At 40.2% G+C, this 27,226-nt stretch overlaps 1 protein-coding gene across 5 annotated transcripts in view; it reads left to right on the top strand.

Annotated features, from left to right (window-relative positions):
- Window positions 1-27,226, top strand: part of LOC144495827 (tumor protein D52-like) — a 191,103-nt gene that overhangs the window by 36,604 nt on the left and 127,273 nt on the right. For all 5 annotated transcript variants that reach the window (XR_013498343.1, XM_078216366.1, XM_078216362.1 and 2 more), the window contains 2 exons: window positions 22,265-22,380; window positions 25,253-25,401. Coding sequence is in view for 4 of the 5 variants with exons in the window: in XM_078216366.1 (XP_078072492.1) it covers window positions 22,265-22,380; window positions 25,253-25,401 (265 nt within the window). In the remaining variant the exon portion in view is untranslated. The remainder of the gene's footprint in view (window positions 1-22,264; window positions 22,381-25,252; window positions 25,402-27,226) is intronic.

Raw genomic sequence — 27,226 nt, 5'->3', positions numbered from 1 at the left:
TAAAGGACCGGAGAAAAAGAGATAATCAGCCATGGATATCTAAGGAAATAAAGGAGGGTATCAAATTGAAAGAAAATGCCTCAAAGTGGCAAAGATTAGTGGGAGACTAGAGGATTGGGAAATCTTTAAAGGTCAACAGAAAGCCATGAAAAACGCTATAAAGAAAAGTAAGATGGATTATGAGGGTAAACTAGCTCAGAATATAAAAACAGATAGCAAAAGTTTCTACAATTTATATAAAACAAAAAAGAGTGGCTAAGGTAAACATTGGTCCTTCAGAGGATGAGAAAGGGGATACAATAACTGCAAATAAGGTAGTGGCTGAGGCATTGAACAGGTATTTTGTGTCGGTCTTCACGGTGCAAGACACAAATAACATGCCAAAAATTGATAAGGCTATTGCAGGTGAGGACCTAGAAACTATCATTATCACTAAAGAGGTAGTGCTGGGCAAGCTAAAGGTAGACAAGTCTTCTGGCCCTGATGGAATGCATCCCAGGGTACTAAAAAGATGGTGGGGGAAATAGCAAAGGTACTAGTGGTAATTTACCAAAATTCACTGGATTCTGGGGTGGTCCCTGCAGATTGGAAAACAGCAAATGTGACGCCACTGTTTAAAAAAGGAGGTAGACAAAAGGCAGGTAACTATAGACCCGTTGGCTTATATTCAAGCATTTTCTCTACTACAGAAGTTATCATCAAGGAAGAAATAATGAGACATCTGGATATCTATCGTCCCATTGGGAAGACGCAGCATGGGTTCATGTAGGGCAGGTCATGTTTGACTAATTTGGTGGAATTATTTGACAGTGGACAATGGGGAACCTGTGGATGTGGTGTATCTGGATTTCCCAAAGGCATTTGACAAGGTGCTGCACCAAAGGCTGCTGCGTAAGATAAAGGTGCACAGTGTTACGGGCAAAATATTAGCATGGATAGAAGATTGGTTAACTAACAGAAAGCAAAGAATGGGGGTAAATGGGTGTTTTTCTGTTGATGATCAATGACTAGTGGTATGCCTCTGGGATCAGTGTTGGGACTGCAATTGTTTTCAATTTATATAGATGATTTGGAGTTGGGACCAAGTGTAGTGTATCAAGATTCACAGATGACACTAAGATGAGTGGCAGAGCACAATGTGCAGAGGACGTTGAAACTCTGCAAAGGGATATAGATAGTCTAAGTGAGTGGGCAAGGGTCTGGCAGATGGAGTACAATGTTGGTAAATGTGAGGTCATCCATTTTAGTAGGAATAACAACAAACTGGACTATTACTTGAATGGTAAAAAATTGCAGCATGCTGTTGTGCAGAGGGACCTGGGTGTCCTTGTGCAAGAATCACAAAAAGTTGGTTTGCAGGTGCAGCAGGTAATTAAGAAGGCAAATGGAATTTTGTCCTTCATTGCTAGAGGGATGGAGTTTAAAACAGGGAGGTTATGTTGCAGCTGCATAAGGTACTGGTGAGGCCACACCTGGAGTATTGTGCACAGTTTTGGTCTCCTTACTTGAGAAAGGATATACTGGCACTGGAGATTCACTAGGTTGATTCTGGATTTGAGAGGGTTGACTTATGAGGAGAGGCTGAGTAGACTGGGGCTATACTCATTAGAATTCAGAAGAATGAGGGGAGATCTTATAAAAACATATAAGATTATGAAGGGAATAGATAAGATAGGGACGTTGTTTTCACTGGCAGGTGAAACTAGAACTAGGGGGCATGGCCTCAAAGTAAGGGGGAACAGGTTTAGGACTGAGTTGAGGAGGAACTTCTTCACCCAAAGGATTGTGAATCTGTGGAATTCCCTTCCCAGTAAAGCAGTTGAGGCTACCTCATTGAATGTTTTTAAGGTAAGGATAGATAAATTTTTGAAAAGTAAGGAATTAAGGGTTATGCTGAGCTGGCGGGTAAGTGGAGCTGAGTCCACAAAAAGATCAGCTATGATCTTATTGAATGGCGGAGCAGGCTCGAAGGGCCAAATGGTCAACTCCTGCTCCCAGTTCTTATGTTCTTGTGTTCAAGTCCTAGAGTGTGGCTTGAATGGACAATCTACTGACTGACACAAAAATGCACAAAACTGAAGCAGGCTGATTCTGATGCTGAGAATTAAATTTTCTGAGATTTGAATTAATTCTGAATTTATTGGAAAATGTGATTTAAATGATCATTTGAATTGGAAGAAATGTTCATATGAAGCTCGATGCAAGTAATTCTAGCTGAAGCAGTTTGCATTTTGTTTTTTCTTTTTGTTCCCTTATTTGCGAAGAGGAAAAATATCACCATTATTGAGCATTTTTTCACAGGTGATTCTATTTTAATGCAATAGCTTTTGGTTAATGCAAGCAGATACTCTATAGGATTTTTAACTCCATGTATAACTAATTTTTTACATGTGCAATGCCCAACTCTTTATTCTCCAGCAGATTGTATGTACAAATTAAGTTTCAGCAGTAGCACCTGATACTATGTCAAGTTTTATTTAGTTTTTCCTCGAAGAACTTGCTTCCCTTACCTTGAACTGAATTGTGTTCCCTAAATGAAATATGTTTTCTAATTTCAAAGCTGCATATCTCATTGGTTTCCTTGTCAAATTGGCTTGGCCGATCACTTCATTTGAACCATTAATGAGTTGTTCTAATGGGCAGATACATTATTATTTCCCAGATATCAAATCTAATGTTTTTCTGCTGGCTTTGTTTTTGTTACATCCATTCTTGTTTTTGAGAGATGCTCGCGGAGTGGGGAAAAGTGGGTACAGCTTGCATCTGGAGTTACAAAAGTCCTGCACAGAGTGAAGTATCATTTGAAAACTGCACTTAATGGGCTGCTGGAACTGTTTGCTGAAATTTGCTGGATTGTTTAAGGTCTCGAGATCCTGATCATTTAACACTAGAAAGTGGCCATTTTAGTATTACTCCAGGTTCTATAGAAGCCATATTAGATATTTCCATGTATACCTCCAGAGATGGAGCAGGTGGGAGGGTTTTAAATTCATGGTGCATGAGGAATGTGAAATATTGAACCCAGCAGAGAAACAGGTCATGGTACAACTGTTGTGAGTAATCAACCAGAAATAGATGGTCACCTGGGAGTGAGTATGAGACATCTTGCAGTCAGTTTCCATTAAAAGGTGGAATTCACTGTCTGGGGGAATTTTAGTATCAGCCTGGAGTAACGTAGGTAAGTGTTCCAGTCTTCCTTCGACCAAGGGGTGGTGCTGGAGGACTGGGGAATTTTGAATATTACACCATTGTTCAAAAATGGGTGCTACTGGCAAGAACCGAGCAGTCAGTTTGATGTCAGTCATTGGGAAACTTCTGGAAACTATTGTTCTGAACAAAATCAATAATCATTTCGACAGGTGCAGGATAATTAAGAAAAGCCTGCGTGTATTCATTAAGGGAAAATTGTGTTTAACTTGCTGGAGTTTTTTTGAAGTGGTAACAGAAGGTCGATGAGGGTAATGCTGTTGTTGTGCTGTATATGGATTTTCAAAAGGTATTTGATACAGTGCCACACAACAGAATTGTGAACAAAATTCTAGCTCGTGGAATAAAAGGACAAGTGAACACTTGGATAAGAAATTGGCTGTGTAACAGGAAACCGAGCAGTGATGAATAGTTGTTTTTCAGATTGGAGGAAGACTTTTATATTAGAATTCCCCAGAGGTCAGTGTTGGGACTTTATTCTTATGGATATACGTTACTGCCCTAGGCTGTGGTGTGCAGGGATGATTTTAATATTTGTGGATAATATGAAGATTGAAACATTGTCAACTGTGATGAAGATAGTCTTAAATTTCAAAAATACATAGACATATTGATGGATTGGGCAGACATGAGACAGATGAAGTTTAAAGGGAGAAGTGTGAGGTGAGTCATTTTGGCAGGAAGAATTTAGAGAGACAGTATGAAATAAAGGGAGAAATTGTAACGGAGCTACAGGAACAAAGGGACCTCGGTGTATATGTACACAAGTCATTGAAGGTGACAGGTCTTGTTGAGGTAGCAGTTAATAAAGCATATGGTATCCTAGGTTTTATTAATAGGGACATTGAATACAAGAATAAGGAAGTCATGTTGAACTTCCAAATGACACTAGTTAAGCTTCATCTGGAGTACTACGTTTAATTCTGGGCGCCATACTTGAGGAAGGTTGTGAAGACTGGCTTCCTTCTGCACTGCAAAGATTCCGTGATTCTGATAAATGAAGGTAAAAGCAAAATATTGTGGACACTGGAGCTTTGAAGACATTATACAGACTTGAAACATAAACCCTGTTTTTTTATTCCGTTGATGCTGCCAGACCTTCAGAGTTTTTCCCAGCATTTTCTGTTGTTTTTTATTTCATAAATAAAGGTATTGGATTTCATCAAGGCTGACTCTCCTGTTCTTGGCCACGTTAGGATGTGGGGAAATTAGTAACTGGACGTTTCAACACAATTAACACAAATTGCAAAACCAATGAAGTGCAAGCATTGTACTTACAAAGAACAAAGAAACAGGCCCTTCGGTGCTCCAAGCCTGTGTCGATCATGATGCCCTAACTAAACTAAAAAACGTTCTGCCCTTACTTGGTCCATATCCCTCTATTCCCTCCCTATTCATGTACCCATCCAGATGCCTTTTAAATGTTGCTAATGTGCCTGCTTCTACCACCACCTCTGGCAGACTGCCCCAGGCACCCACCACTCTGTGTGAAAAATCTCCCTTAAACTTTCCCCCTTTCACCTTGAACCTGTGGCCCCTTGTAATTGACACTTCTACCCTGGGAAAAGGCCTCTAACCATCCACCCTGTCTATGTCTCATAATTTTGTAGACCTGTATCAGGCCTCCCCTCAGCCTCTGTCTATCCAGTGAAAACAATCCTGTTTTAATCAATCTCTCGTCATATGCAACACCCTTGAGACCAGGCAACATCCTGGTGAACCACCTTTGCACTCTCTCCAAAGCTTCCATGTCTTTTTAGTAGTGTGGTGACCAGAACTGCACTCAATACTCCAAATGCGGCCTAACCAAGGTTTGATATAGCTGCAACATGATTTCCCAACTCTTGTACTCGGTACCCCAGCTGATAAAGGCAAGCATGCCATTTGTCTTCTTAATCACCTTGGCCACCTGTGTTGCCACTTTTAGGGACCTGCATGCCCAGATCCTTCTATATGTTATTGTTCCTAAGGGCTCCGCCATTTATAGTACAATTAACATTTATATTTGATCCTCTAAAATGCATCACCTCACATTTGTCTGGATTAAATTCCATCTGCCATTTTTGTGCCCAAGTCTCCAATCTATTTATATCCTGTTGTATCCTCTGACAGTCCCTGGCACTATCAGCGACTCCACCTATCTTTGTGTCATCCGCAAACCTACTAATCAGACTACCCACATTTTCCTTCAGATCATTTATATATACTACAAACAACAGAGGTCTCGGCACTGATCCCTGCAGAACACCAGTAGCTACAGATCTCCATTCTGAAAAACACTGCTACGCTCTGTCTTCCATAACCCTCCATCTAGCTAGACCACCCCAATCCCATGTGATTTTAGCATTTGTCCCAGTCTGCCTTGTGGACCTTATCAAACGCCTTACTAAAGTCCATATAAACTATTTCCACATCCCTTCCCTCATTTTCTTTTTGTCACCTCTTCAAAAAACTCAACCAAGTTTCTTGGGAGAGCCAGTATTCATCACTATGTGGGAATGAAGCAAGTCGTAAAAATGCAGATAGAGAAGATTATTGCAAAAATAGGGCACTGAAGTGAGTAGTATATGCATACTTTTAAGTCACATTTGATAATTGGAATTAAAGATTGGAGCAAAATAAGTTAGCTTAAATGTGAGAATTGAAGTTCTTTGAAACCAACTTTCAGTTAAGAGTAACTTGACTGCAGGAAAGAGTGGTAGAAAAATAATAACAAATGTTAAGTATGACTGCATATTTAAAAGATCTTTATAGTGGTGAAAACTGCTGTACAAGAAGTACAAGAGCGATTGGTGAAGCAGAGAAACTTGGAGATTAATTTAAATAAAAATCTCACCATGACTAAAACAGCAAGATATAAGTAAAACAAATATCCAGAATAAGATGGTGTCCACTAGTGGATACCAAATCGAAGTTTTTTAAAAAATTGGTGATGTGTTGGTTATATATCAAAGCCAATCCAGTGCAAGAAAAAAAATGTTAGACCAGTGGTCTCCAACCTTGATAAGCACAAGATCACTTTTAACATTAACATATAGCACGCGATCTACTCTTAAAAATTCAGCTTTGCTCAATAGCCCCCCCAAAATGTAATTATGCGTAACATTCACCTATTGGCAAGGACAAAATGTGGGGAGAAGGTTCCAATTACATCAAAAATCAGGAAAAAAATTAAAAGGAAGGAGAACTCAGGAGATGTTATTAATGGAAGTGTTAGAATTAAAAAAGGTACAAAAACTAGCATAAGAGCACTTTATCTGAATGCTCGTAGCATTTGAAACAAGGTAAATGAGTTGACAGCACAAAGCATTGCGAACGAGTATGATTTGGTGGCCATTACAGAGACATGGTTGCAGGATGGTCACGACTGGGAGTTGAATATACAGGGGTATCAAACTGTTCAGAGGGACCGACAGGAAGGTAAGGGAGGTGATGTAGCTCTGACATTTAAGGATGACATCAGGGCGGTAGTGAGAGATGATATAGGTTCTATGGAAAAAGAGGTTGAATCCATTTGGGTGGAAATTAGAAATAATAAGGAGAAAAAGTCATTGATAGGCGTAGTCTATAGGCCACCAAATAATGACATCATGGTGGGACAAGAAATAACTGATGCATGTAAAAATGGTACAGCAATTATCATGGGGGATTTTAATCTACATATCAATTGGTCAGTCAAGGCAGCCTTGAGGTGGAGTTCATAGAATGTATCTGCGATAGCTTCCTTGAACAGTATGTAATGGAACCAACAAGGGAGCAAGCTATCCAAGATCTGGTCCTGTGTAATGAGACGGGAATAATTAATGATCTTGCAGTTAGGGATCCTCTTGGAAGAAGTGATCACAGTATGTTGAATTTAAAATACAGATGGAGCGTGAGAAAGTAAAATCCAATACCAGTGTCTTGTGCTTAAACAAAGGAGACTACAAAGGGATGAGGGAGGCATTGGCTAAGGTAGACTGGGAGCAAAAACTTTATGGTGGGACAATTGAGGAACAGTAGAGGACTTTCAAAGCGATCTTTCACAGTGCTCAGCAAAAGTATATACCAGTAATAAGGAAGGTCTGTCGAAAAAGAGAGAATCAGCCATGGATATCTAAGGGAATAAAGGAGGATATCAAATTGAAAGAAAATGCATACAAATTGGCAAAGATTAGTGGGAACCTAGAGGATTGGGAAATCTTTAAAGATCAGCAGAAAGCCACAAAAAAAGCTATAAAGAAAAGTAAGATGGATTATGAGAGTAAACTAGCTCAGAATATAAAAACAGATATATAAAACGAAAAAGAGTGGCTAAAATAAACATTGGTCCTTTAGAGGATGAGAAGGGGGATGTAATAACTGGAAATGAGAAAATGGCTGAGGCATTGAACAGGTATTTTGTGTCGGTCGTCACAGTGGAAGACACAAATAACATGCCAAAAATTGATGACAGGAAGGCTATGGCAGGTGAGAACCTAGAAACTATCATTATCACAAAAGAGGTAGTGTTGGGCAAGTTAATGGGGCTAAAGGTAGACAAGTCTCCTGGTCCTGATGGAATGCATCCCAGGGTACTAAAAGATGGCGGGAGAAATAGCAAATGCATTTGGTGGTAATTTACCAAAATTTGCTGGACTCTGGGGTAGTTCCCGCAGATTGGAAAACAGCAAATGTGACGCCACTGTTTAAAAAAGGAAGTAGACAAAAGGCAGGTAACTATACGCCGGTTAGCTTAACTTCTGTGGTAGGGAAAATGCTTGAATCTATCATCAAGGAAGAAATAGCAAGACATCTGGATATAAATTGTCCCATTGGTAAGATGCAGCATAGGTTCATGAAGGGAAGGTCATGTTTGACTAATTTGGTGGAATTCTTTGAAAACATTACATATGCAGTGGACAATGGGGAACCTGTGGATGTGGTATATCTGGATTTCCAGAAGGCATTTGACAAGGTGCCGCACCAAAGACTGCTACATAAGATGTTATGGGTAATGCATTAGCATGGATAGAGGATTGGTTAACTAACAGAAAGCAAAGAGTGGGGGTAAATGGATGTTTTTCTGGTTGGCGATCAGTGACTAGTGGTGTACCTTGGATCAGTGTTGGGACCACAATTGTTTACGATTTACATAGATGATTTGGAGTTGGGGACCAAGTGTAGGGTGTCGAAATTCACGGATGGCAGAGCCAAGTGTGCAGAGGACGCTGAAAGTCTGCAAAGGTATATAGATAATCTAAGTGAGTGGGCAAGGGTCTGGCAGATGGAGTACAATGTTGGTAAATGTGACGTTATCCATTTTGGTAGGAATAACTGCAAAATGGACTAATATTTAAATGGTAAAAAATTGCAGCATACTGCTGTGAAGAGGGACCTGGGTGACCTTGTGCAGGAATCTCAAGGAGTTAGTTTGCAGGTGCAGCAGGTAATTAAGAAGCCAAATGGAATTTTGTTCTGCATTGCTAGAGGGATGGAGTTTAAAACAGCGAGATTATGTTGCAGCTGTATAAGGTGCTGCTGAGCCATACCTGGAGTACTGTGTACAGTTTTGGTCTCCTTATTTGAGAAAGGATATACTGGCACTGGAGGGGGTGCAGAGGAGATTCAGTAGGTTGATTCTGGAGTTGAGAGGGTTGGCTTATGAGGAGAGACTGAGTAGACTGGGGAATTGGAATTCAGAACAATGAGGGGAGATCTTATAGAAACATATTAGATTATGAAGGGAATAGATAAGATAGAAGCAGGGAAGTTGTTTCCACTGGCAGGTGAAACTAGAACTAGGGGGCATAGCCTCAAAATAAGGGGAAGCAGATTTAGGACTGAGTTGAGGAGGAACTTCTTCACACAAAGGGTTGTGAATCTGTGGAATTCCCTGCCCAGTGAAGCAGTTGAGGCTACCTCATTGAATGATTTTAAGGCAAGGATAGATACATTTTTGAACAAGTAAAGGAATTAAGGGTTATGGTGAGCGGGCAGGCAAATGGAGCTGAGTCCACAAAAAGATCAGCCATGATCTTATTTGAATGGCGGAGCAGGCTCGAGGGGCCAGATGGCCTACTCCTGCTCCGAGTACTTATGTTCTTATTCTACCTGTGCTTGTACACTGTGAGTGCTTTTAAGTCTGGGTTGTAGTTTGAGATGGCCAGCCTCATACTGTCCATCAGATGGACATCTGTGAGACGAGTGCAATACTTGGATTTGATGATTTTCATCTCCATCTCAGAGGTATGTGGAACCAAAGTAGGCCTTCACCTTGAGTGCACAGGCTGTCAGTAGAGAGTACTTCTATTTACAAATCCCCAAACGTCTTTGCCCCTTGACCTAACTTTCAATTCTGTCATCTTGCATGGTGATTATTTCCATTTCAAGTACACTACTGTCAGTTCTCCAATGTCCACTTGAGGAAAAGGACTTGAGACAAACATAATGATTTGTTCCATTTTGTCTAACTCCTGAAATCATCTGCTATATTCCTTTTCCAATTTTGTTCCGATGATCACAATTTGTTTGGATGAAACCCTTTCTGTTTGACTTGTTGGATTTTTTCCTGATTTGGCAAGTGCTCAGTAATTTTGTTCTTTAACTGGCAAGACCACTGGCCCAGTTTCAACTTGAACGTACTGATCATGCATGACAAGTCTCTGTCTCTCCCCTGCAGTTCATGGTTCAGCTCATTCAATTTTTCACTTATGTCTGTAAGAAATGGCAAATCTAGCAACCACGCATTATCTGACAGCTCATTGTACACCTCATTTCTTGATTTAAGAAGGGTGACAATTTCAGGGAGCAGATTTAAAAATTTCTGGAGGACTTTTCCTCGACTTAACCACCTCACATCTGCATGAGGATTAGATCACCATAGGTGGCACCAAGCTCATTGGTAATGATTTGAACATGCGATGTTGCAGAGCTCCGGGATGAATTGAGTTGACTATCTTGACAACAACTGTCATTAACCTTGTTCGCCAGTGCTTGCTTGTGGATAATGCTGGTAATTGTCCAAGGAGGGGAATTCAAGATCATTTCTGCAAAGTGCAACAATGTTTTGCTCAGTCACATACCTTTCAAATGAGTGAGGAAGTCCTCCTTTGTTGTTGCATTGTTTTTGTACACATGGAGCATTCAACGATCAGCTGGGCCATATCTGTCATGTCCACTGACTCATCAAACTGCAGTGAAAAACACTCTCAGCCTGATAAGCCTTGGTGTATTTGCTGGGACACATCCTCAGGCAACAATTGCACCTTTCTGGCTACTATTGAAGCAGCATGTGGCATGCTCTTGATGACTTGTCATAATTTCATCTTTGGTTTTAAAGTCTTTGAACAAGGTGTCAGCAGCAACCATCATATAGCCTCTTTGATAACTTGGCCATCGATGAATGGTTTCTTAAGTTTTGTCAGCAAATGGCTAATGTGAAAAGATACCTCCTTGCTAGCCTTGCCTTTAGCCAAAGGTATTGAAAAGTGATCGTTGAGCTTGCAACATTCCCTTTAACTCCCCAACTTCCTTTATCCGAATAGTGCTTTTTAAAGGAAATTTTCTTGAAATATTTCATGCATTGTCTTGTGATGCCATTCCAAATTACTCTCTTACTCTGGGCTACATTTGATTGACAAATGGTCTTACCTTTTATTTTCATAAAAAGAAATTCACTTTTCCGTTCATGGTGGAAATGCTAGGTTTTTGTCCTCTTGGAGGTTTGTGGCTACTTGTTTATCATTTTGTCTTCACCCTGCCTAGTCCAGGTTTTGACACCTGTGATTTAGCAGCCAATGAGCTGATTCACTCGCCGTCACGAGAAGCTCGAGCCCAATGCGTTTTTGTTAGCAGTTCGGCAGCCAATGACAATCAACTTTTCAAGACACCAGGATCGACCTGTCGACCACTATCAACTATTTGGAGACCACCGTGTTAGACCTTTATACAAAGTTACATATTTAGGACTAAAAATTGGAACTGTTTTGGGGATGGATGTTGTGATTTGTGACCTGTTGAGCACCTGTTCATTTAGTTAGACAACATGTAAATTTGATTTACTCATCTCATCCAAATTTTAGCGTGCTGTGCTCCATGTTGCGCTCTGCTGCGTGCAGCGCAAGGAATGGCATCACAAGACAAGAGGAAAAGAACATTTTTATTGAAGTTGAGTAAGAGTGAATCCAGAAACTCTTTAGGTACAAAGTTGTGATTTAACAGTAAAAATTACTTGGTTGAGGGATAACAATGTTCAAGTTTCTGGAGAAAAGCACAGGAAATTGGAGTTAACCTGATGGGAGATACCATGGTTAACAAGTGGCAAAGCAAAGTTAGTCGAGCTTTAAAGAAGCTTTTTTGCTGGGTAATGATTTGTCAATTTGGTTCATTTATCGAACAGATATTGAATGATGACTCTTTAAAACCACTTTTGATAAACACTCTATTTGTACCTGGATCCTGATGCTTTGCAGGAAAATAATTGAAAGCTTAATTTGTGTAGAGAATTACAAGAGTCTGGAGACTAAATTAACTTTCATGTGACGAAAATAAATTCATATGACTGGTTTTCTCGAATTATTTATGAAAAGCCACTTGTATTCGTAAATTTAATTTTCTATCTTTAATTTTAATCTATGCATAAAAGTACTATTTGTTCCTGCACTTGGTTTGCCATTCCTGAAGCAAATTTGTCATGCATGTTTGTGTTATGTCTCTGCCAGCTGTTAGTTTCTCTGTAGCTTTAATCATGTTATTGTAATTCAATTTTTTTTTGATGGAATTGGGTTATTGCATGTGGAGACTTGTGTTACATCAGAGTTGATATTTGTTTGAGCAACTTTAAGCATTGATTTGATTGTGAATTTAAAACAAATCAAACCAGAAGACCCCAACAAATGCAATTGTCATCCGTTTATAGAAACCTCCGCAATGAACTTTTAAAACTAATTTGTAAAACTTAGTTCTTGACATTTTTTGTCATTTGTATGATAATGGAAGTTTCTTTTAATGTTTCACATCCTAATTTGAAATCCAGTTAAACATCTCTGTAGATTATTCTTGTCGTGCTCAGTTCTATATGTATATATTTTTCAAAAGTTACGGTTTAGAATGTTTTGTTACTTCAATTTTTTTAATTATTCATTCGTGAGACATGCTGGCTGGCCGGCATTTATTTCCCATCCCTAGTTGCCCTTGAGAAGGTGGTGATGAGCAGCCTTCTTGAATCGCTGCCGTCCATGTGCTGTGGGATGACCCACAATGCTGTTACGGAGAGAATGCCAAGATTTTGACCCAACGACTGCAAAGGAATGGTGATATGTTTACAAGTTAGGATGGTGGTTGGCTTGGAAGGGAACTTGCAGGTGGTGGTGTTCCCATATATCTGCTGCCCTGACGTTCTAGATGGAAGTGGTCATGGGCTTGGGAAGTGCTATCTAAGGAGCTATGGTGAATTGCTGCAGTGCATCTCGTAGATGGTACACACTGCTGCTACTGAGCGTCGGTGATGGAAGGAGTAGGTGTTTGTGGCTGTGATGCCAATCAAGTGGGCTGCTTTGTCCTGAATGGCATCGAGCTTCTTGAGTGTTGTTGGAGTTGCACCCATTCAGGCAAGTGAGGAGTATTCCATCACACTCCTGACTTTTGCCTTGTAGATGGTGGACAGGCTTTGGGGAATCAGGAGGTGAGTTACTTGCCACAGTATTCCTAGCCTCTGACCTGCTCTTGTCGCCACTGTGTTCCATGAGAGAATGTTTTCTTTTTAAAAAAAAAAAATTTTTCTTGTTGGCAATAAAATTGATGCGCGATAAATCACACGGGAGGCAGGATGTACCCGGGAAATAAAGGCTTTTATTGCCAACAATAACGGAGCTACTATATACAATATACAATCCCAGACTAAAGGGTCACCAGGCAGAGCAGTGACCTTTATACCTCTCCCAGAAGGCGGAGCCAACTGGGGTGTACCATAGGACTATATTAACAGGTAGAACAGCCCAACCCTAACCCCAACAGTAACATATCTACAGACTCATAGTACTGGCCAAACCATGGCTCAGCACTCCTGGTGGTAACCAACAATGGTTCACCACAGTGAGTCCAGTTGAGTTTCTGGTCAATGGTAACCTGATCTTCAACTCTGTAATCCTTCTACAAATAGAAAATGTTATTGTTGTCGATTCTGGTTTGAGAAACCAGTTATTTAATCTTATCCTTTTATAACTCTAGAAGAAAATAGAATTAAAAGTATTAACATGAAATTATACTGTAATGCTTTATAACAAAGTTTAGAGTTCACATATCAGATTTATTTCCTGTTTATCTTCATAAGACAGCTGACTGTTTAAGGACAAAGCTATATGAATAAATATTGCAAGTTTTTACCTATTTGAGATTTTCCAATGATTCCCCCAGTTCATTCTGGTTGACTTTTGCTCCTATTTCTTCAATTCGTGTGTATCAAGTTTAGTGCTACTTGCAGATTTTGAAATTGTGGCCCCTACAACCAAGTCTTGATGAATAATATATCTCAAGAACAGTGTTTCTGGAATTGCCCCTGAGGAACCCCATTATATACCTTCCTCCAGTACGCAAAACAATTGTTTACCATTACTGGCAGCTTCTGTGAAGGGAGAACAGAGCTACCCTTCCCGTCTGGATGACCCTTCATCAGAGCTGAAGACTATAGTGGTGGGAGGGGGATTGACAAGATGTCATAGACAAAAAGACAAAGGGAATGTAATTGGTGGTGATCATGGCCAAGAAAGTGCTGATAGTGGTCATTAAGAGATCAGAATGTGTAAATGGCAAAATGAAAGTAAGCTGAGTGTCGAAGGATAACCTAAGACATGTAACAGATGGGCCTAGTGGAGTTTGGGGGATGGTGGGGGGTGGGGTGGGGGGGGGGGGGGGGGGTGCGGAGAGAAGATGGTCCAGGGTTGGGTGGGGCGGGAGGAGGTGGAAAACAAGATTTTAAGAAAAGCGGAAAAAGTAAATGAGAGATGAAATGAAAATTTAAATGAAAAATAAATAAATGAAAGGAAATAAAATAAATGGAAATGGGGTGAAGATAGAGGAGAGAGTGCATACTCTGAAGTTGTTGAAATCCATGTTCAGTTTGGAAGGCTGTAATGTGCCTAATCAGAAGATTAGGTGCTATTGCTCCATTTGTGTTGGGCTTCACTGGAACATTGTAACAGGCCAAGGACGGACATGTGGACATGAGAGCAGGATGGTGTATTGAAATGGCAAGCGATAGGAAGATCTGAGTCCTGCTTGTGGACGGACCAAAGGTGTTCTGCAAAGTGGTCACCCAGTCTGTATTTGGTCTCTCTGATGTAGAGTAGACCACATTGGGAGCAGTGAATGCTTTAAACCAGATTAAAGGAGATGCACGTGCAGGGAGGTGGTAAAGGGGCATGAGTTGCATCATCTGTGATTGCATGGGAAGGCCCTGAGCAGGGGGTGAGGTGTTGGGTGTGATGGAGGAGTGGATCAGGGCATCCCGTAGGGAACGGTCCCTGTGGAATGCTGACAGGGAGTGAGGAGAAGGTGCATTTGGCGGTGGCATCATACTGGAGTTGGCAGAAATGGTAGGGGATGATACTTTGAATGTGGAGGCTAGTGTGGTGAAAAATAAGGACAATGGGGACTCTATCCTGGCTCTGAGCGGGAGGGGAAGGGGTGAGAGCAGTGGCAAGATTGAGAGCTCTGTCAACCATAGTGGGTGGGAAACCACGATTAAGGAAGGAATGTCAGGAGAGTCTTTTTGGAAAATCGCATCATGGGAACAGATGCGACAGAGGCCGAGGAACTGAGAGAATGGGATACAGTCCTTACAGGATGTGGGCTGTGAAGATTATAGTCAAGGTAGCCGTGGGAGGTGGGGAGCTTGTAATGGATACTAGTGGACAGCCTATCGCCAGAAATGGAGACAGAGGGATCAAGAAAATGAAGAGAAGTGTCAGAGATAGACCATGTGAATATGATAGAGGGGTGGAAATTGGAAGCAAAATTGATAAATTTTTCCCGGTCCAGACGAGAACATGAAATGGCACTGAAATAGTTGTCTCTGTACCGGTAAAACAGTTGTTTGAGGGGATCAGAGTAGAACTGGAACAAGGAATGTTCCACATACCCAATAAAAAGACAGGACCCATGTGGTTACTCATAGCCACACCTTTTATTTGGAGGAAGTGAGACGAGTTAAAGGAGAGATTGTTGAGTGAGAGCTCAGCCAGACGGAGGAAAGTGGTGCTGGATGGGGATTGTTTAGGCCTTTGTTTGAGGAAGAAGCAGAGAGCTCTCGAGCCATCCTGGCGGGGAATGGAGGTGTAGAGGGCTTGGATATGGTGAAGGTGAGCTGCTGTGGGCCAGGGAACTGGAAGTAGAGGTCAGTACACAAGACAACAAGAGCTTCATCCTTGTTAGTGGGTTTGATGACAAAGCCAGGGTTGGATCTGAGACAGCCAAGTACAGCAAGTTCAGAAGGAGACAGGTTAGAGTGGGTGAGAGGAGCAGAGAAATTGAAAAGGCTGATGTCATGTGGACAATTCTCAATGAAAAGATCAAGAGCAGGCAAGAAGTTGGAGGGAGGGGTGCAGGTGGAGGGAGGATGCTGGAGTAGAGGTGAAAAGATCTGTTGAATGGTGGAGGGGAGGACTCCTGCCCAAAGAAGTGAGCACAGAGACAATGTTGGTGGAAGAAGAATTCATCATCATGCCTAGCCCGAAAATCGTCGAAGTGGGGATGTAAGGGTATGAGTACAGCACATTCAGCCTCAAGAGTAGGAAGGGGAAGGTCAGAGGATGTGGTGAATATACGGCAAGGGCTGGGGTTAGGAGGGATGGGGTCCAAGAGATGGGAAGGGGAGAGGGTCCCAGTTGGGCGTTGGTATTGGTGATTCATTGGAGCTTGTGTTCCTTAACACCTGATTGGAAGAAAAATAGTTTCTTGGTAAGACGTCGGATAAGACGAAGAATGAAATGAAACTGGGGATAAGGATAGCTTTGAGATAGGGTGAGTTGGTGCTGCTGGAGAGAGATGTAGAGTGTGTGCATATGATGGTGCATGGCACCGAGTGTGGATCTTGGGATGCGGCGAGGACAGTAGATGAGAAACGTTGTATACCCTGAATATACCTGTAATGCTGGGTGGATTGGGAGGGATGGAACTTCAGGTGGAATCCACGTGGGGCAAGTGGAAGTTGGAGACAGCCACTGAGAAAGGAAATATGGCTGTGAAAGTGAGTTTTAGTAAACACCTTCTTGAACACCAGGAGGGAAATGAAAAGTAATGCAAGTGGACACGGTGAAAGAGACAAATGGAAATCCTGTCAGCGAGAAGAGCAGTACTACTTCAGGGTAGACATTCCTGGAAGACGAGTAGCAGTGAATTAGACACCAAGACAAAAGCAAACTACTGCAGCAGTTGGAATCTGAAACAAAAACAGAAAGTGCTGGAAAATCTCAGGAGGTCTGATAGCATCTGTGGAGAGAGAATAGAGCTAACATTTTGAGTTTAGATGACCCTTCATCAGAGCTGAGGACAATATAAATCTTATGCTACTTTCAGTTCTCTAGCCCTGACAGAGTCATCCAGACTCTAAATGTTAGCTCTGTTCTCTCTCCACAAATGCTGTCAGACCTCTTGAGATTTTCCAGCACTTTCTGTTTTTTGTTTCAAATTCCAGCATCCACAGTTATTTGCTTTTCACTTATCAGTATATCTTGTTTTGGTGAAGAATGGTACATAGCAAAGAAAACATGTTACAAAATGGAAAACTATGGAAGAGCAAGTTGATTTTGCCTGAGACTCCTTAACTCTGCTGATTTTCATGTTAGTGTCTTTGGAGCTTCAGTATTTTAAGCTGTGGGTTGGAGAATGCACAGATGAAAGTGTGCAGGCACAAACTACATGTCTGAAGCTTTACTTTTATATTGGGTAGCAGTGCCTGGGAAATTCATCTTCCATTTTGGTAGATAGATTCATCAAAGGTTCCAGCCTAGAAGGGGCCTTTCAGCCCATTATGTCCATGGCAGTGCTTTATAAGAACTGGTTAGCTAGTCACACTTCCCCGTCCTGTTGTTTGATTTTAATTATTTGATTTTGATTTGATTTATTATTGTCACACTTATTAACATACAGTGGAAAGTATTGTTTCTTGCGCGCTATACGGACAAAATATACCATTCATAGAGAAGGAAACGAGAGAGTGCAGAATGTAGTGTTACAGTCATAGCTAGGGCGTAGAGAAAGATCAACTTAATGCAAGGTAAGTCCATGCAAAGTCTGACAGCAGCAGGGAAGAAGCTGTTCTTGAGTCGGTTGGTACGTGACCTTAGACTTTTGTATCTTTTTCCCGACGGAAAAAGCTGGAAGAGAGAATGCCTGGGGAACGTGGGTCTTTAATTATGCTGGCTGCTTTGCTGAGGCAGCGGGAAGTGTAGACAGAGTCAATGGATGGGAGGCTGGTTTGCGTGATGGATTGGGCTACATTCACGACCTTTTTGTAGTTCCTTGCAGTCTTGGTCAGAGCAGGAGCCATACCAAGCTGTGATACAACCAGAAAGAATGCTTTCTGTGGTGCATCTGTAAAAGTTGGTGAGAGTCGTAGCTGACATGCCAAATTTCCTTGGTCTTCTGAGAAAGTAGAGGCACTGGTGGACTTTCTTAACTACAGTGTCAGCATGGGGGGACCAGGACAGGTTGTTGGTGATCTGGACACCTAAAAACATGAAGCTCTCGACCCTTTCTATTTCGTCCCCGTTGATGTAGATATCCAATCTCCTTTTCAAATCCCTGATTGAATCTGCCTCCACCACACTTTCTGGCAGTACATTCCAAATCTTAATCACTTAATGTCTGGAAAGAAGCTTTTCTTCAGGTCACTGTTGATTCTTTTGCCAATCACCTTAAATCAGTTACCTCTGATTCTTGACTCTTGCGCTAATGGGAATGGTTTCTGCCCCAATACCTCATTATTGCAACTTGCTAATCAGTTAGGGCATGGTAAATGTTGAATGAAAAATATGTCCATTGTCATAACACCAAGAAGTGAGGTTCATGGACAAGAAGTATGTGCCCTTGATTTGATTTTTTTAAAACTAAATTTTATAATGTATTCCCATATTACTGTGTGTATACAAGTGAATTTCAATGTGCTGTTTTGGGAGTATAGTTTGCATAACCATCTGTTAGATTGGTAAAGTGCACATACTCAAGATGTTTCCATGTTATCTCTGTCCTTCATCTGTTGCAGTGCTTCATCCTGCTGAGTTATTAGCACTCAGAATTGAATGAATCAATTCACTGATACATGGCCATTTGATCCATGTGTATAAGTTTGTGTGTTTCTTCTTGCTGAGTTTTAGATTTGCAAGTATATGAAAGAGGAGAGCAACTTAAGTAAACATTCATCCCTTTGTGGCAGAGATGGCAGAAATTATCATGGGGAAGATGAAATGGCAGAGATGTTGAACAATGATTTTTGTGTCTGCTTCACAGTAGAAGACACAAATTACATGACAGAAATAGAGGTTAACCAAAGGGCTAATAAGAGTGAGGAATTTGTGGTAATTAATGTCAGTAGAGAAAAAATATTTGGAGAAACCTGTGAGACCTAATAGCCTACATTCTGGAGATCTAAAAAAGTGCAGTGATGAAGAATGCTCTGATATTGAATTTTTTAAAATTCCCTAAAGAGGGAGGGTGCATAAGGGAACTACATTCCATTTAACCAGATATCAGTCATCAGGAAAAGGCTGGATTCTATGAATAAGAGAGTATTAACAATGTACTTCGAAAATCATAGTATGATCAGAACAAGTCAGTGTGGTTTTGAGATGAAAATAGTGTTTGACAAAGTTATTAGAGTTTCTTGAGGATGTAACTTGTAGCGTAGATAAAGTGAGGTTAAATCACTGTCTTAAACTTAAATAAAAGGGTATGAAGACAGAGTTGGCCATAGTGGAGTGGAGAGATGGGCTAAAATGTAAATGAGGCAGTGGAAATTTCATAATTCTCAACAAATATATATTCTGTTGAGAGAAAGATGCACCATCCTGAGCCAACTAAGGAAGTTAAAGATGGTACCAAATTGAAAAAAATGTACAATGCTGCAAAGTTTAATGGTAGGCTAGAAGATTGGGAAAGTTTTAGAAACCAGCAAAGGATCACTGAAAAATAATAGTGAAGGAGAAACTGAAGTATGAGAGAACGCTAGCAAGAAATATAAAAACAGACAGTAAAACTTCCCACAAGTATAGAAAATGGGTAGCGACAATGAATATTAGTCCTTTTACAAGGTGAAACTGGGGAATTATTGACGGGAAACCGAAAAATGGTAGAGACTTTGAACAAGTATTTTGTATCTGTCTTTACAGTAGAAGACACAAAGCATCCCAAGAACAGTAGAAAATCAAGAGGCAAAAGGGAGGGAGGAACTTTAAACAATCACTAGAGATAAGTTATGAGGAAAACTAATGAGACTGAAGGCTGATAGTTCCCTGAACCTGATGGTCAGCATCCTGGTATCTTAAAGGAATTGGCTGCAGTGGTAGTGGATGCATTGATTGTAATCTTCCAACATTATTTTATATTCTGCAAAGATTCCAAGAAAATTGCAACTGTGACGCCACTTCAAAAAAGGAGGGAGACAGAAAGCAGGAAAATATAGGTAGTTAGTCTTAACATCGGTCATTGGGGAAATGTTGGAATTCATTGTTAAAGGATTAGTAGCACGATACAGAAGGTCAGGAAAACTGAGAAAGGAATTATGAAGGGGTAAAGAGTCGATTAAAAATTTTCAAAATAAACATAGAAGGGAATATAAAGATGTTTTTATAAACTTTTAGTCAAAGGGAGGGTATGAATGATTAGGGACCAAAACTGAGACTTTCATGTGGAGGCAGAGGGCAAGGCTAATGTACTAAGCGTATTCTTTGCACATGTCTTCAAAGAAGAGAATGCTGCAGCCAATGTCACAGTAAGAGGAAGTTCTGTGAAATTGGATAGGATAAAGAATCCAGGCAGGTTAACAGCACTCAAAGATAGAGAAATCACTATTCTGGGTGCAGTGTATCTGAGAATCCTGAGAGAATGAAATGTTAAAATAGCAGAGGTTGTAACCATGATCTTTCAATTCTCCTTGGAAATGGGAGTGCAGCAAGAGGACTGGACGGTTGCAAATGCTACACCATTGTTGAAAAAAAATGGGTGGAAGTGAACCTTTCAGTCCTGCATTACTGTCTTATTTAAATTTCCTCATCACTGATAAGTTAACTGAGATGTTTATTTACTTGCTAGTGTTAATTTTTATCTGAATAACTCTATACAAAAAGCTTTAAAAAAATTGTGCATGGACTGATCTTTAAGTTACACATAACCTCATAGAAAATTTCTAAATAAAATAAATATATTACAGGAGTATTTCGTTAAACTGTATCCTTTTAGGCTAAGATTTAAATAATCTGAATATTTTTAGGAAACTAACGACAGTTTAAAGGGATTTATATTTGTGTTGGTTAACATTAAAAATAAGGAATAGTTTTGGGTTTAATTTAACATTTGAGTGTGGAAGGAACATGCAGCTACATTCATGCCAGATAAATCTAGGTGTGGGGGTTGGTTTCAATTTCAACTGGGATTCTTTTGTGTTTAGAGAGGTTTATGGCGTGTAAAATAAATAGTAGCTATGATGTTGCTTAACAACAGGAAGTCTATTTTCCAGAGGGGGAAAAGATTTCTTTGTGCATCATGTTAGCTGGAAGCTGGGGCAGTTGGAGACAGGTCATGGAGGAGTGAGTAGCTCTCTCAACTTGACTAGATAGATGCAGGCTTCCTATGAAACATTTTATAGTCCAAATAACCAGGGAGTTGGACAGAAAGAAGACAACTTGAGTAAAGACAACAGAGGCAAAGATATTGTTCAGAAGAAGTCGAGGAAGATTAAACAAAGCGCTCTGAGTTAAAGGGACTATTGCATTTAACTAGATTTAAAGTGGGACAGCAGACTTTCAGAGGTAGCTAAAACATTTGACATTTTAATAAGAATTTGGGAATTGGAAGTTAAAGCAATTGTTGCCATTAGAACAGCTGTCAAATGGGTTGATGAAAAAAATCTGGAATGGATTACTTGTTAAAAATGGAGCAGAAACTTTGTTTAAAAGTGTAATTTGTAAAATCTGGACCACATTCCAGAATGCGAATCGCTAAGTGAAAGTATTACGATGAGAGAAAACTGTGTTTTAGGAGTGGAGTTTGGAAACTTTCATATGACAATCATCTGGGGCTGAGGGGGTGGAATTCTTAGAAGAAATCCATGGACACTAATTTGGGTTCAGAGAGGAGTGTGTACTTGACCACTTGTTTGATTAAAAGGACTTTGTGTGTAATACGGCTGTTGTAGCTTGAAATGTACTGTGTCATCCATGTTAATTTTAAAACCCGTGTGCAATTGCTAAGCTAAGCAGGTAGTAGAGGAATATTGATTCTAATCCATTTTATCATGTTTAATGTTTCTTTTCTTGTTTAAACTAATTAGTGATCCAGTGATTCTGTTCCTCCATATTTGATTACAAAATGTAAAGGTTATGGTCTTTTGAGCCAGGGTTCCATTCTGGATCTTCCTGTCCAGTTATAACATCAACTGGGATCGTAACAATATTAATATAGAACAATGTGAATCAGAAATAAAAATGTACTTGTGTGCATGTATTTCACTTGGGAATAGTACTTTATTCAAAGACCCAAGTTTTAAGCAATTTTTAAAAACATTAAATCTATAGTATCAGTTTCCTTCTGTGCTAATGTAGTTCAGATAATTATACAATGTTAATTTTATAAATTGAGGTGAAGGGCATGGATTGAATGGTTACTTGAGCATGTATAAAGAAATACTTATTGACACAGAAGTAGATTAGAGTCAGGATGGATATATATATATATATATATATATATATATATATATATATATATATATATATATATATATATATATATATATCTGTTATGTTTCACTCTATTCCAAGTGAAGCTGGCTCTGGTTTCATCCTTCACTAACTGGTTTTCAGGAGTGATGTTATTGCTTTTATTGCAGGTCTGCTGCAAAGTGATCCAGCCCCTGAAGTCGGAGAAGATGCAGCTGCAACTGCTGATCTCGGAGGTGGAATGACAGATGATGAACGAGAAGAGCTGACAAATGAACTTACCAAAGTAAGGAATGACCAGTCTGGGAGCTAATGAATGTGTACCAGAAGTACCACTCCCCTCACCCCATCCCAAGTGTTTAGATAGAAACATAGAAAAACTACAGCACAAAACAGGCCCTTCGGCCCCACAAGTTGTGCCGAACGTATCCCTACCTTTTAGGCCTACCTATAACCCTCCATCCTATTAAGTCCCATGTACTCATCCAGGAGTCTCTTAAAAGACCCTATTGAGTTTGCCGCCTCCACCACCACTGGCGGCAGCCGATTCCATTCACCCACCACCCGTTGTGTGAAAAACTTCCCCCTAACATTTCCCCATTTTCTCAGATGATTTATATCATTTGGATTTTGGCAAACGACTTTCATTTCTGCAAGTTGTGAAAATGTTTCCTTTTTTTCCTTTTATCAAGTTTATTGTTATTTGATTTTAGATCTACAATGTAGTTCAAGAAAATATAGTGATCCTTTTGTGAGCTTCATCTATAAACCTGTCTGGTATGGTACTTTAGATAAGGTGGAAAATGGGACTTGGTTTGGAACATTCATGTATAGAACTATGGTAGTGGTGAAGTACAGTGGTTTTGCCAATTATAACCATGCCCAAACTTTACATTTTGATTCTGACATTGCGTACAAGAAATTGCTGAGAGGGTAAGTTGCCACTGCCACAGAGAAGGTAAAATTTAGAATTCTGTGATTAAAAACAGGTAATGCTGGATGATTCTTTTTGAAAAGAAATCTTGGAAGAAAGTTTAGACTTTTGAGCATATTACTAAATGATCGGTATCAGTTTGTTAAAGGAACAGGTAATGTGGTGTCGCTTTTATTTTTTTTAAGTTGAAGTTTTGAGCAAGCTACTTGGAACAATAAACCTAGACTACCCCCAAGGCAAAGACAGATACTGAACAGTGGAGAGCAGGAGCTCCAACGGTTAGAGGTTGAACAAGGAATGAACACCAGAAATTGACCATCAGCTGGCACATAACCAGCAAGAGAATTTGGGTTTAGGTTTCACAGGGTGTAGAAATGGTAGCATCATTAACATCTTGGTAGCAGCATTATCTGAAGGAAAAGAACCAGTGGCAAAGGCACATGAGATACTGATTTAATACTTGTGAATTTGTACTGTTTACTTTAACAGCCAACTATCTATCTCGTGTGCTACCTGCTGATGATTCTTGGCAGTAGAGTCATTCAGCACTGAATCCCACTTAAGAGCAATATTGGTAGCCTAGCATATGATGCAACAACATATAACCAAGTACAAACATTTGCCTCCCACAGCTTTGAAATATATATGATTAAAATGAAAGCACTCTCTTTCTCTTGACACTTGGATGTTTTTTGAGGGAGCAAATGTAGCATCCAGACCTGGTTGGTTTGAAAGTCCATTTAAAGGTGGGGATTCTGCCCTAGGCTATTAAATTATGCATTGCAAAAATGTTAGAAGGCAAAAAGATTTGTCAACCTATTAACATTGGGTTTCTCTGAGGTTTGGTCGAATAAGGAATTATTTTGCTCTTGTACAGTGCCTTTCGTTTTCTCAGGGTGTCCCAAAGTACTTTAATAATTCACTTTTAGAAGTGCTTTTCCTGTTGCATCAGCATTGCAACAGCCAATTTGTATCCAGCAAGTTTGCCCAAGTGGATAAAAGATCAGATCATTTGCTTTTGGGTTTTGGTGTTGCTTGATAAACTTGGACTTCAGTGAACTTTGGGCTGTATGAAGAGAATTCTCCCGTTTTTGGATGCAACTGGAGATCTGTACTAGAAATTTGTTGTTTATGTACATCAAAGTCTATAAAAGACTGTTTCATCCAGAAGTCTGAGTACGAGAAATGCGCTTTTAAGGGTATTTCAATACTTTGTAGCCTGAGTCTATTATTTAACTATTATTCTGTGTCAGCCCAATGATATATGGCTGACTCATAGGCCTAGAAATTGCTTCTCAGAGCAGCAACTGATCCATATGCTGGAGCGTGGGTTTGAGCCAGATCCGATAATAGTGCCATACCTTGAAATGTGAGTAAATAGTTAAACACTGACCTATAAATCTAACCACATAGTGCCCAATTTTGGCTAACTAATCATTTTCATTCCTAATAAAGTCCTCGGGCACTACATGGACGTTATTGACCTAAATTCACTCACTATATTGGGAAAAGAAAAATAACAGCTGTCCTTTACCCACGCACAAACTTGTTTGAAGTTCCTGCAGCAAGATTATTTTGTCCTGAGGCAGCATGTATCATCACAAACGCCAAACCTTGTGTGCAGCAGCGACTTAGAAGGTATTTGTTTTATATTTAATTACCTGAATGTGGTATCAGGAGTAGCAGCAGTGCTCCTTACAACACAACTTTTAAACTCCTGTGACCCCAACCACCAAACTGCTGCAGCCTAATTATGCATAACTCTTTGGTAGGCTATGACACTGTTTTGGCCTCCATTGAAATGAGGTGTGGAGTACCCTGGGCCACACATTTTTGAGTGCTGAGAATGTATCCCAGATTTCTCCCCTTCGCCTGCCCGCCCGCACTGGAATGCATGGGTCTACATTCCATTTCTAGTCTTATAAAGGACCATGTGATGTGGACAAAATTTAGGAATGCATTACTATCATTTTTAACGAATGGGCATTTAAAAAAATCCTACTTCCCTAGATGGTGCTCAAGTTATTGGATATTATATAGGAGTGAAATATTCTTCTTCCCTGCTATTTTCTGTGGGGGGGGGGGGGGAGAGGAATCTCTAAAAGATAGCTAGCAGAAAGAAAACATGAGGAGGGGGAAGTAGAAGTAACAGTGATTTTTTTTTTTCAAAATTGTTATTTGCCATGCTCTGCTGTGTTGAAATCTCACCTGTGTTTCATCTTAGGTGGAGGAGGAAATCCAAACACTTTCTCAAGTGCTTGCAGCTAAAGAAAGACACGTTGCTGAATTAAAGAAGAAACTAGGATTGACCCCACTACATGAACTTAAACAGAATTTGTCAAAAAGCTGGTTAGATGTACAGTCTTCCACAGCGTAAGTGTATAGTATATCAATGGCCAATAGAACCATGAATTGAATAAGTGTAAAGAAAAGCTTGCCTTTAGTGTAAGGTAGACTTCTAGCCATAAACTGGATTGGTAGATAAATCGTTCTTCCTCCTTTTGTTCAAACTCCAGCTAAAAACTGGATTCATTGCATTTCAAACTAAAAGAAAATGACCTCCGAGATAAACATTCTCTCAAGCTCATACAGGCCTAAGTTTTGAATTTTATTTGAAGTTTTTACAACTCCCCTCATAATTTTGGTGTTTTGTCATGTGCAAGAATGTTGAAATTACTCTTCAGAACATTTACTATTACATTTTGCAATAGATTATCCTTAGGATTTTCATTATTTTAAAAATTAGGACCTTCATTATTTAAGACTTATTTAAGTCTGCTACATAAACTGACTCAGAATCTAAGACGAAATCCATTATATGAAATTCATTAAAATTTGTTATGTGCACTGTTTTCCTCTGAATAAATCAGGGCTTTTTTATTGAAAAATGTTTAACAGGCTAGAGAAAATGTATCTGCAACCAAAGGGTTTTGCAAGCTCCTGTTCACTGCAATTTATTTTCTTCTCTGTTCCACTCAAGTCATGATTAAGAGCCAGAGCACAGAAAAATCATGTTCTATTCTGTGCAGTGGCAAATTAAGACAGGAAAGACTTACTTGTGGGCTTTGTTGCCATGCATGAAATGGTATGACATTATTCAAAGTACCAAAGGTCCCCACTATGCTACTTTGACTCCAGCTCTCATTCATAAGAACTAGGAGCAGGAGTAGGCCATCTAGCCCCTCGAGCCTGCCCCGCCATTCAATAAGATCATGGCTGATCTGAAGTGGATCAGTTCCACTTACCCGCCTGATCCCCATAACCCCTAATTCCTTTACCGATCAGGAATCCATCTATCCGTGATTTAAACCTATTCAACGAGGTAGCCTCCACCACTTCAGTGGGCAGAGAATTCCAGAGATTCACCACCCTCTGAGAGAAGAAGTTCCTCCTCAACTCTGTCCTAAACTGACCCCCCTTTATTTTGAGGCTGTGCCCTCTAGTTCTAGTTTCCTTTCTAAGTGGAAAGAATCTCTCCATCTCTACCCTATCCAGCCCCTTCATTATCTTATAGGCCTCTATAAGATCCCCCCTCAGCCTTCTAAATTCCAACAAATACAAACCCAATCTGCTCAGTCTCTCCTCATAGTCAACACCCCTCATCTCTGGTATCAACCTGGTGAACCTTCTCTGCACTCCCTCCAAGGCCAATATATCCTTCCGCAAATAAGGGGACCAATACTGCACACAGTATTCCAGCTGCGGCCTCACCAATGCCCTGTACAGATGCAGCAAGACATCTCTGCTTTTATATTCTATCCCCCTTGCGATATAGGCCAACATCCCATTTGCCTTCTTGATCACTTGTTGCACCTGCAGACTGGGTTTTTGTGTCTCATGCACAAGGACCCCCAGGTCCCTCTGCCCAGCAGCATGTTGTAATTTCTTTCCATTTAGATAATAATCCAATTTGCTATTATTTCTTCCAAAGTGAATAACCTCGCATTTGTTAACGTTATACTCCATCTGCCAGATCCTTGCCCACTCACTCAGCCTGTCCAAATCTCTCTGCAGACCTTCTATGCCCTCCACACGATTCACTTTTCCACTTACCTTTGTGTCGTCTGCAAACTTTGTTACCCTACACTCAGTCCCCTCCTCCAGATCGTCTATATAAATGGTAAATAGTTGAGGCCCCAGTATCGATTCTTGCGGCACGCCACTAGTTACCATCTGCCAACCAGAAAAGCACCCATTT

The sequence above is a fragment of the Mustelus asterias genome, chromosome 7, assembly GCF_964213995.1.
Source record: "Mustelus asterias chromosome 7, sMusAst1.hap1.1, whole genome shotgun sequence".
In the NCBI taxonomy this organism is placed as follows: domain Eukaryota; kingdom Metazoa; phylum Chordata; class Chondrichthyes; order Carcharhiniformes; family Triakidae; genus Mustelus; species Mustelus asterias.
Note: the sequence above shows the minus strand (reverse complement) of the source record. Positions and strands in the feature narration are given on the sequence as shown.